General features: G+C 51.0%; 5 protein-coding genes across 5 annotated transcripts; 1 reads left to right on the top strand and 4 right to left on the bottom strand.

Moving 5' to 3' along the window:
* Window positions 1–2,006: 2,006 nt before the first annotated feature.
* Window positions 2,007–2,765, top strand: B0T23DRAFT_316191 (uncharacterized protein; the record flags this gene model as incomplete). Its single annotated transcript, XM_062834914.1, has 2 exons — window positions 2,007–2,352; window positions 2,461–2,765. The coding sequence occupies 2 exons, from the start codon at window positions 2,007–2,009 to the stop codon at window positions 2,763–2,765; spliced, it is 651 nt and encodes a 216-aa protein (XP_062693197.1).
* A 162-nt stretch (window positions 2,766–2,927) lies between these two features.
* Window positions 2,928–4,589, bottom strand: B0T23DRAFT_404760 (beta-lactamase superfamily domain-containing protein; the record flags this gene model as incomplete). The annotated part of the gene is made up of 1 exon (XM_062838935.1): window positions 2,928–4,589. One exon carries the CDS (start codon window positions 4,587–4,589, stop codon window positions 2,928–2,930), a length of 1,662 nt encoding a protein of 553 aa, XP_062693196.1.
* Window positions 4,590–4,985: 396 nt separating this feature from the next.
* Window positions 4,986–5,744, bottom strand: B0T23DRAFT_148540 (uncharacterized protein). Its single transcript, XM_062832489.1, has one exon. The coding sequence runs from the start codon at window positions 5,585–5,587 to the stop codon at window positions 5,009–5,011; it is 579 nt and encodes a 192-aa protein (XP_062693195.1). The 5' UTR covers window positions 5,588–5,744; the 3' UTR covers window positions 4,986–5,008.
* Window positions 5,745–7,142: 1,398 nt separating this feature from the next.
* Window positions 7,143–8,298, bottom strand: B0T23DRAFT_404758 (uncharacterized protein; the record flags this gene model as incomplete). The annotated part of the gene is made up of 2 exons (XM_062838934.1): window positions 7,143–7,211; window positions 7,762–8,298. The coding sequence occupies 2 exons, from the start codon at window positions 8,296–8,298 to the stop codon at window positions 7,143–7,145; spliced, it is 606 nt and encodes a 201-aa protein (XP_062693194.1).
* A 715-nt stretch (window positions 8,299–9,013) lies between these two features.
* B0T23DRAFT_380353 (uncharacterized protein) lies at window positions 9,014–10,380 on the bottom strand. Its single transcript, XM_062837204.1, has 2 exons — window positions 9,630–10,380; window positions 9,014–9,552 (listed from the first exon to the last, which is right to left on the bottom strand). The coding sequence occupies exons 1-2, from the start codon at window positions 10,101–10,103 to the stop codon at window positions 9,496–9,498; spliced, it is 531 nt and encodes a 176-aa protein (XP_062693193.1). The 5' UTR covers window positions 10,104–10,380; the 3' UTR covers window positions 9,014–9,495.
* Between the last annotated feature and the right edge of the window lie 96 nt (window positions 10,381–10,476).

Raw genomic sequence — 10,476 nt, 5'->3', positions numbered from 1 at the left:
GGCGTCTCTTGATGCCTGGAGGAAATGGGATCAATGACGGATTTTCTGTTCACCTGGCTTGCGTGGACGATATTGAATCGTGTTCGATGGACACGTGCCTTGAATGGGTCATGGTGTTTGTAGACAATGTTCGTGAAGTTGGAGTTTCCAGGATCGAAGATGACGAGGTAAGTGATATCTTCACGCAATGAGTCCCGAGGAATATTTGCGTCATAACTTGGGGAGGGTATAATCATTTCATACAGAGGAGGAACCTTAACAGTGAAGCGATCATCGCGGGGGTGATGGACTTCGTCCCTTACATGTATTGTTCAATCATTTGAACAGTTATTGTGCACATGAGTCAACATCAACGTCCGTGGTCCAATAACAAAGTCTCATGCTCCTACCTTAGGAGGCAGATACTCTCGTACACTCAGAAGTTTTTTAGTCAAAGCCATTGTATTCAAAATCCTAGATCTGTTAGAGAATGTCTTTATCGAGCTGTCTTTGTCAACCTATCTTTGTCAAGGCCCTGAAAGACTCAAGTGCCAGACGAGCAGACCACCTAAATTTGGACAAGGTAAATGCCCAAAGTAGAGGTCAATAAGGCTCACTGATAATGGTGGTGGTGTGACAACAACCCAAGTCAAAGTGTCCTCGTCAAGTGGCTGTCCAGATGGTAGTCAGCCAGCAAGTGAGATGGGACCTTATCTGAAGTAGACCATACTTTGCAGCAGTAAAGATAGTACACTAACTGAACCTGGACGCGGCCACTCTGTGCACCTTGGACGAGGGCTACCGTAAAAAGCGAGCAATTTTGGATTCGGGGAGACCAGGACACCGATCTATATGTTTTACTGCTTTTTGGCATCTGCCAATCTGAGTCAGGACAACACACACTCCTTCCTTTCACAGAGGTCTGTAGACTTACAGCAGTGGTTTTTTTTTTCTACTGCCATTACAGATCAGAGGAGGGAGGACAAAGAAACCAAGCACACTGTACGAGTATACTTGTATACTTTTTATGCCCGGGAAAGATGATTGGGGGAGACATGTTACCACCCCGGGGCACTGTGATTTCGATTCTCCTTTTGCCTGTCTTTTCTACCTCTTTTGTTGAGGGCGTTTGGAGGGTGGCCGGGGGACATTCAAAGTCACCGTTTTGCACAGGATTACCCGTAGGTATGGATGTTGCAGTACAATCCAGCCCTGGTACCTATGCTTGTTAGTTTGTTACAAAAAAAAAAAGCCAGAGCTTACCAGAACTAGACTTGGGAAAGCTGCCGTGATTCTCCTGGATAGATGCTGCAAACTAGCCTTAGAGGGCGGAAAGATACTTTTGTGGCAGTTGAAAACCCTAGTCATGGTCGAAACTCTACAAACGGAAACGAGTCGTTCTCTTCCTGAGGTCAACGAGGTCTCTAGATTGCCTTGTTCCACATACTCTTGTTCTGTCCCGTAAGAAGAACCAAACTAACATACAAACAAACCACCGTAGTCCTGTATTGTATGCTTATAGATTCTGCCTGGCTTACAGGGAAGCTCAAATCGAATCCCCCAAGTATTTGCGGTAGAGGACGGCGATGGAAGGTGCAGCTTTCCAGCATATTCTCGGCTGCATTATCTGCGCAGGAGAGCATACCTCTGCCTAACTCGACGCCAGAATCACCAATTTCGAAGCTATCAAGTATAAACCTGCGCTCTCGTCTCTCTGGACGACAGTTGCTCTCACCAAGTTCCCTCTTTGTCGTTTGATGCCTGCCGTCGTGGGCCTCCCCCTCACCTCCATCACCCGGAAACGCACACCTGCATTTGGGCCTCCGACGTCCATTCGTCAGGCAAACGACCGCTACCAACTTATCAAACCCCTGTCCCTCGTCATTCTGATATCAATAATTTGGGTCTGTGCAAGTTTTTCGAGCCATTTAAGACCTTTCTCTACCCTCTGTCTTCTTCCTCTCACGTTATTTGCCAACCACTGCGTCGTTTCGATCAACACATTCACCACAGAATAAATCGCGATCATGGCTGATACACCGCGAAATTTCCTGTTCGGCGACGAAAAAGATCTTTTTGATGATAGTGTCTCAATGGTCTCGGCCTGCACAGCCGGCGGCAGCCAGTCATACGCTCTCCAAACGCCGACGTCTTCGTCCGCACCCACATCCACGCCGAACCGCAGGAGTAACATCCCTTATATCACCCGTGATTCTGCACCCGGCCCCGGCTCGACTTACATCATAGTCACCAAGTGTGGGGAAGGGAATCAGGCACTCACTGTCGTCGAGGGACATCTACGCCTGGCGACTCCTCTTGAACTACTTCCCAACCCGCCCGTTCTTGACGCGGTCCAGGCAAAGACCTTGGCGGGTACTTGCAACTGGCATTGGCAGTGCGAGGAGTCAGACGGATGGCTTTGTTTTCGGAACGCAGCGGCGGGGTTGTGGCTTGAGTCTTTTTGTACGTACGTCAATGAAGTCAAGACGCCCGCGGCGGTTCTTTTAAGAGCGACTAGCTTCAAGCGTGGGGGTCTAGGGGAAAATGAGCAGTTTTGTGTGAGGAAATCCGTGGATGACAAAGGATATCTGCTTCTGAAGAGGGTTGATCTCAAAAAAACTGTGTGTCTTTTGCCGGCCAAGGCGGTGTCTGTTGAGCCGATCATGAGTCTCGCAGCAATGAACATAAAGACTGCGGATGTGGATAAGCAGCGAATGACTTGGGAGTTTGTCAAGGTGGACCATGATTATGCCTCTGAAACGAGGATGTTTGGGCAACCCCTGTGACCAGCTACTAGAACGTATCATGGTATGGCATGAAGAGGAAGGACTGACAACTGATCTGGAGGAATCGCAGTGGAGCTGGTCGGGGCGGGAAGAACTTGTTAGACATCGACGGACACGCTATCCAATGTCATACCTTGGGCGTATCCCCCTCAAACTACCCGATTATCTGGGCGCAACAGATTGCCCATGATTCAGGGCGACGAATACAGGAACTTCCTTTCTTGGCCTCTTTCCGTGTTCAATAGTTCCGCTCTCCTTATCAGGAACGGGCAAGGACCTGGCAAAGTGCACTCCCTGCTGCTCACAAGCCCATTCGAGTTGCCCAAGAGTCTTCAGAACCTCGGCACCTTCTGTTACAAAGGTACCCCAGTGCATGGCTATTGCTACCGGTGGGTGTGGATTCGGGAAATTGCCTGGATCTGAGCATCCACTTGCGCCCTCATTGGTCGTGTCCTTGTCCAGGAGCTCTGTCATGAGCTTAAATACGCGGACCGCATCCCATGGCGGCATGTGTATACCTGCAGTAATACCCACGCTGTGCCGTGGAAAAGGATTGATCCAATCTGGTAAGGGAACGAAGCTGCGAAAGTAGGAGTATGTGGACCCGACTGCTACTGGGAGCAGTAGCATGTTTGGGGGGCCTAGCCTGTCTCTGATTTCGGCAAAAGCAGGACATGGAGGATATTCGGCATCGTCACTCACCTGAGTGCTCGGCTTTTGTGTGTTCTTTCCCAACGGCGGACTGGGAGGCCAATCCGGGGAACCGTGAAACTGATAGCCCGTGTCGCCAGCGAAAAATATGCTATATATACCTTCAGGACTTTGGCGACGAAGATACCAGCTCGACCAGAGAGTAGAACTTGCATCAACGCCTGCCCTTCCATTGCTGTGTTGAACCGGTGTGCACCATATTTGGAGACTTGGTGTAGTGGGACTCTCCTTTCCCGGACGTGAGCAAAGGGTGGCAGAATCCCACCAGTCCATCTCCGTCACTCGTTCCTCGGATATACCACAGTCGACAAACCACGTACGGTTTCCCAAAGGTACGAAGAAGCGAACAGTTTCCTTGCTGCCCTTCCAGATGGCCATGATGGTATCGTGATCCAGATGGTCAAAGTGATTGTGACTGATGAAGACGGCGTCGATCGGGGGCAGGTCTTGGACGCGGCATGGTGATGGATAGGCACGAATGGGTCCTGCTCGCTGACTGGGTGAGCACCTCATCGAGAATATGGGATCAAAGAGACAGTGGATGGGTCGAGACCCCTTGGCGGCATCAAGGGCAGGTAATTGAACCAAGACGCCCGCGTGGCCCAGCCATGTTACTTTGGCATGTGGTGATGTCGAAGAATCGAAAGAGAAATCGGGGGTCTCGATACGCAATAGTCGTGCAGCCTTCGCGCCAGAAGAACCAGGCCAGTCCTTAACATCGTTGAAGCGTGGTCGTTTTCTCTTCTCTGGAAGCTTGTCTGTGACAGGAGAGTGGCGTAGGTGTAAAGCGGCTAGGTCGATGCATGGGTCTTGATCTTCTCCCCAGTTGAGATGATCCCAGACTTGGAAGCACGTAGGTGTATACCAGCTCGGCCAAGGGTTCCGGAAGCCCGCTACGGTCTTGGTTTCGGCATTGCTCGTAGGACATGACCTGTCAAGAGACGGTACGCATGATGGCAGATAGCTCAAATAAGAGGACTTTCCCGAGCTTGGCTTCAATTGTGCTGGAAAGGCTCTCGTAGAAAGTACGTGGTGGGGTGGTGCCGTCGATTCTCGCTGGGGTTTGCGGTCGACGTGCAGGTGCAGAGGATCCGATCGTGTTGGGCCATCCATCCTGTACGTACGTCGAATCGAACGGGGCGAGTGGTGTGGTCCATAGGAAGCATTGGAATGTAGAAATATCTCGATATTCAGGAACGAGAGACCGGAATGGAATCAGGCACCCCCGAGCCTGGCAGTAGAGGTAAGCTGTGGTGTGGTGTGGCACAGGGGTGGGTGACGTCACTCGGAGGTTCAGGAAGTACTTGCCAGTCTCGTTTCAAACAATTGTTCGAGATGCCAGCTGGCAAACACCCGATAACAGCTTATCAGCGAGTAAACAAATACGAATTGCGGTACCCGTTCCCGTCACGACATTTCGTTTTCTTCTCGATACAAACTGGAACCTCATCTCATACCCAGTGCCCCAACTAGACTACTGCTTCTAACAACATTGTACTCTCCCCCGCGTCGGTCACCCTTCACAACCAGAATCAGTTTCCACTGGCCGGCAAGCCCGAGTTGGTGCCCAGGTCCTCCTTGTACTCCTGACCACCGACAACCAGTGGCTGACAATCCTGCAAGACAAACATCATGCGCGCCCACTCAGTCTTGCTCTTGTTGACCCATTGGTGTTGAGTCGCCCGCTGGATCGCAACGTCGCCCCGCTTCATCGGGTGCACCTCCCCGCTGTCGAGCACCATGTCTACCTCGCCCTCCAGCACGATGCCGTAGTCGAGGCTTTGCGTTCGATGCATTCCGCATGCGTAGCCAGGCGCAAAGTCCACGCAGCGAAAGACCGTCCCGCGTGGGTTGACCAGCCCGAGGTTTCCCGACTCCAGCACTCGCGTGTGCTCCGCCACGTCGGCGTCTTTGTTGAGGTTGACTGGGAATTCCGATGTCGTGTAGGCAACGCTGAAGGCGAGTTCACCTTCAGCGTAGGACTTCCACTCGAAATCGTTCTGGCTGTGGACAACCGCCTTTCCATCGGCGTTGTGGCCGGTAATGTAGCGGTGCAACTGAGGAAGGTCAGAGATCTTGCCGTTGTCTTCGGTGCGGTATGAGGAACCCATTATGCCGATGGAACAAGAAGAGCTCAAGTGGGGAGAAACCAGGCAGTGGTGTTGCTTTTTGGACTGGTGAATATGGCGGCTTGTCAAATTCTGGCCAAGAACAACAAGTCGGGAAAAGTGAGGAGGAAGTTTGGAGAAGAGGGAGAGAAGGTCAGTCGAAATCCCCCATCTCAGTCCGCGGAACAAGTCCGGATCCCTTTTGTCTTTTTCTCTTCCCTTCTTCTTACCGGTTCTTAACTTCCCTTGCAGGATACCTGACTAAGGCGCGACTGCAGGATGCCTTCTGTACACTGCATTGAACAAACCGAGGAACCATGACCGTCAATCGCAACCAAGCAGTCGTTTTCCTGACGAGGCAAGCGGGTTACGTGCGCACCGTTCACGCCCTCCACGTAGAACTGGGCTTCGCGGCCAACCCATGTCAAGCACGTTCCGGTTGAATGCACCGCCCACGTCGCACAACCGACCCGCGTGGACCGCATCCCAAGGGACGGGAAGCGACAAGTCGTACATTCCAGACACACCGCTCAAATCTCACGTGTGGCGGTCCTTGACGGCGCCGCCGCCGTTGCTGTGGACAGTGACACGACGACAATCAACTTAATATCACCATACGGCCGCGTCGAGAGATACCAATCAGTATGGGTCTCTTACACCCGACAAAGGGGTTAAGCATGAAGAATCGTGCCAGCTCCCGCCCTTGTATTCCGTTCCTTTGCAGCGATGTGTGTTCACTGACGTGGCAGAATGACTAGATCCGGTCGGCGATAAGGTCCACCGCATCGGCGACCCACCTATCTAGTGTACGGCCCGCGCGGTCTTGGCGACCCGGATCCGGATCCGCAGTTGACGACTTCCGACCGGAATCCGGCCCCATATGCAATCCTTGTCATCCCCGAATGACCGAGAGCCAGGTGTCACAAGTAGCACACATCTAGGACTCTAATAACCGTTGATCGATATAAGGGTTTACAAATGAAGATGGTGGAATATGCTGGAACACGCGCCTTCCGCCAATGCCTGTCATGCCTTGCAACCCAGGTCCCGAATAAGTCTCCCTCCCGAAAACTACGTCGCTACACGATCACGCTTACCACGTACTGCGAGGGACATGTCGACAAACTCTGCATTTTTTAATGAAGTTTTGTGCGAACAAATGCGATCTACTGCCAGGAGACCACAAGCGCACGAGACCACAAATGGAGGCCCCGGTAATACAAAGAAAGCCGCTTGGAAAGACGAGAGAATGGCACGATCTGGGACCCTTGGGAATTATTTGGAGTTGTCATAATATCCATGGGATAGAAACGTTAATCAACTCATTTTGTAACAGTGTTCAAGAAAGAGAGTGTCTGGTTGGTCGTGTCAAATTTCCGTCCATTGCAGAGATACTACGGCCAAATATCAGTCCAGTCAATCTTCAATTCTACGATTCTTAAATAGACCAATGGATTTCTTTTTGCTTCTTTCTGCCAAATCAACACGTTTCTTGCTCTGTCATACACATAAATAGCCTGTTCATGTACTTTGCCAGCACTCAGCGCCTGAAATATGATCATTCTGAATCGGGCTTGGCTGTCTTCTTCCCTGGCGGAGCAGTAAGCAGGGTAATAAGCCTGACAATCTAAACGCCGAGGGATGTTAGCGCCGTACCCCGAATAGTGATACTTATCAAAGAGCTTGACTTGCCGCACCGTCCCTAATGTCCTCATGCACCCTTTTCAGCTGTCATAATTACAAGGCGTTTTTACGTATAACTTACTGTATTCTCGATGCTTCAGGCTATTACACTGCGCTTAGTTATAAGGGTATAAAAGTAATTGAATACAGTTAATTGTAAAGTACGAGCGCTTCGCTGTTGGTTGTCTGAATGAGTGCAGTCGATTTGGGGGGTGTAAATGTGGTTGTGAAGCGATGTTTCTGTGCAGAAATGTGGCCTTGACTGTGCGGCGCATATTGAAATCGTTAAGTTTTATTGACACACGATTGGATGTTACATGACATTTTAAAAGTGGGTTTTACGATACAAAACGCGGAGTTTTACATGTCAGCTGCCATCGGTTGGCATGTGGAGAGAAAAGGGTGCGCGAAGTCAAAATAGGGTGCATGAGGACATTAGGGACGGTGCGGCAAGTTAAGCTCTTATCAAATGAGTAAAATGATCGACAGCTTACAAGCTCGCAGTCCGCCTTAAGGGACACCAGCCCCTCATCATTGACAAGCCTCGCGCTGCCCAATTGCATTTTACTTATCATCCCATTCACCCGCGGACCTGGACCGACCAAATGCGGGCCATGCGTGGCCATGGTGATGGTCGTACTCAGTCGAAGAAACGTGAGACTGGCGAGAGAAAGAAGGATAGACCTTAAAATGTCGGATCGCACCACTGCCGCTGATCTATAAGACCCCGGTCCTCCTCCTCCTCCTCCTCCTCCCTTCAATCCGGTGCAAGCGGCACCGCTAAAACCGAGAACGCAATTAAAGAGGGATTCTAGCTGGAGTCGTTGGACGTTGACTAGTTGGTGATAGGCGCTCCACTGGGCTGGACCGGAGGATATGGATAGTGTTTCGTTCATGACTTCGTCTATTAGTTTGGTGGAACAGACGGGAAGGCTGAATTGGCATAGCACGCTTTCCGCATCGTTGACGAGCTTGGCGTGGAGATGGCCGGATCCGTTAGCGTCTGTGGATTCTTTGGGTTTGGAGGTCATCTTGAATGGGAGCAGGAGGTACTGTTTGAGGAAGTGGGAGATTTTTCTGAGAGAAGATTGCGGCGGGGTCGAAAGAGAACTGGTAGGTAGTAGTGCGGATTTTCTCTCTCGCCTCGGACATTGAAATGCAGTAGAGGTGGATCTATGAGTGGAAAGCTCAAAGAGAAGTCGTAGCTAGTGCTGAGTGTATGAGACTCAACAGGCTTGGTGGTGTAGGCACGGTATGTGCTTTATACGTCGGAGGGCAGCTTGGTGAGGATAGTGGGTGAAGCATAGGTATGTGTTGTGAACTCTAAGATGGCTGTGGTATTCTCCTGCTGGCGACCTCCTGAGTTCTGGACGAGGCCTCTGCTTCTTCCTCGTAGGCCTTCTCACAAGCCTACATGGCAGTCGATCGGCGATTGGGACATGACTTTGCAAGCCTTCGCTTCTGAATTCTATTTTGATACATGGCCATCTTCAGAACGGCCTGCATCGGCGGCACTGCCCATCAAAGGTAGTAGGCGTCAAAGAAGACTCAGTGTCGCCAATGTCTGCCAAGCCAGGGGGTATGGTTTTGGATGTTGATAGTTGAAGAGGTAAGGCAACTTGAAGGCATTGGGAGGATCGTCTCGATTGGATGTCTGTAGAAAGAATACTCCAGGGGAGCGTTGCAGCCTTGCGGTATGGAATTAAAGTACAGCAGCGGATTGTAATCATTGTCTGCTTCCAATTCTGGCTAGCGAGGACTTTCTTATTGGTCAACTGCGCTGGTGCGACACTTTCCGCGCTTGCCATTGGTTACCGACCACCTCCCGGCCTGTACCTCCGGCCTACAAGTACTAGCTCCGGGCCTCCGGTCTCTGGGGACCCGACCCAACCAGCCGGCCGGGCTTAGCCACTATTATTAGGTACGTTTTGGGAATCTGCCTTACCCTTCGATATCATGAGAATGGTTTCAGCGGAATGGCAAGTTTTTTTTCGCCAATCTCCTTGATCCTACTCAAAATGGTTTCAGGAAATGCTCGTGGTTTCGAAAACTCGGGAAATTGCACGGTGAGCAGATAAAGGTGTGTTCTTGTCTATTGCTCCAAATATCCTGCCAAGTGTCTGTCCAGAAGTTTCATAGTACCCGCCTTGCTAGGAATCTCACACACGAATGTCCTCCGAGCCGAGCAGAAATGGTGAAGTGCCACGGCCATCGTCCCCATGTAGTGCTTATTGGGGGTTCTTCGGGGTAGGGGGCTCGATGAGTTTAGTGACGAGCTTGAGGATCTGCGTTTTGTGCTGGTGAGTATTCCTGGCTACGGTAGTGGGATATCAAATATACCAGTGTTGAAAGGGAGACTTACGAGCTCACAATCAGCTTTGAGGGAAGCAATGCCTTCGTTCGAGATCAGCTGCGCCGCCAATTGTTCCTCTCCGGCACGTTCGAGGGATGATGCGCCATAGGTTCCCATGGTAACGATCGTACTAGTTCTGACAAAGATCAGGCTAGCTAGAGACACAAGTACCGCTCTTAGTATCACGACACGCGTGTCCCACCATGTCATCCGAGGTTGCCATCCTCCGCAGGCATTTTCGTCGACACTGTGTATCATGCCAAACAACGTCTCTAGTTGCAGACGATGTAAATTGGTCATCTGGTGGTAGGTGTTCCACTCCGCCGGAGCAGTGGTCCTCCTCAGTTCCCGCTCCATTATCTTGTTCAGTAGGTCGGCAGATGCGACAGGAGTGTTGAACTGGCGCATAATGTTTTGTGCGTCATCGACGATCTTGGCATGAATCTGACCAGGACTGGCTTCTTCAATGGTCTTGGAGGCCATGCTGATGTGCGGTTAGAGGGAGTATAGCTGAGTGCTTGAGGAAGAGGGCAAGAAAAGGCAGATCGTTGCTCGAAAAGAATGTTGTGTTCATCAGATGATGAGTTTAGAAGGACGATGAGAGCTGAGGGGGGGATACTTATACGCGGGTAATGGGGTTTCAACAGCAACGGAAAGAGCTTTCGCTTCTCGAGACCGTTCTTCATTCGTTCTCGATGCCATCTCAGTCTTCGTTGCTGTTGCGTGGCAAAGCTTCTGTATTTGGGGCTCCTGGCGTCGGGTTGCTCTGCAGTCATCCTTCCGAGTCGGCCATGTGGTCTCGATGTCCCTTCGTTTCCGCATTACAAACGAACACTCAAGGGTGATTGGTCGATGA

Source organism: Neurospora hispaniola (assembly GCF_033458365.1).
Source record: "Neurospora hispaniola strain FGSC 10403 chromosome Unknown B0T23scaffold_4, whole genome shotgun sequence".
NCBI lineage: Eukaryota > Fungi > Ascomycota > Sordariomycetes > Sordariales > Sordariaceae > Neurospora > Neurospora hispaniola.
Note: the sequence above shows the minus strand (reverse complement) of the source record. Positions and strands in the feature narration are given on the sequence as shown.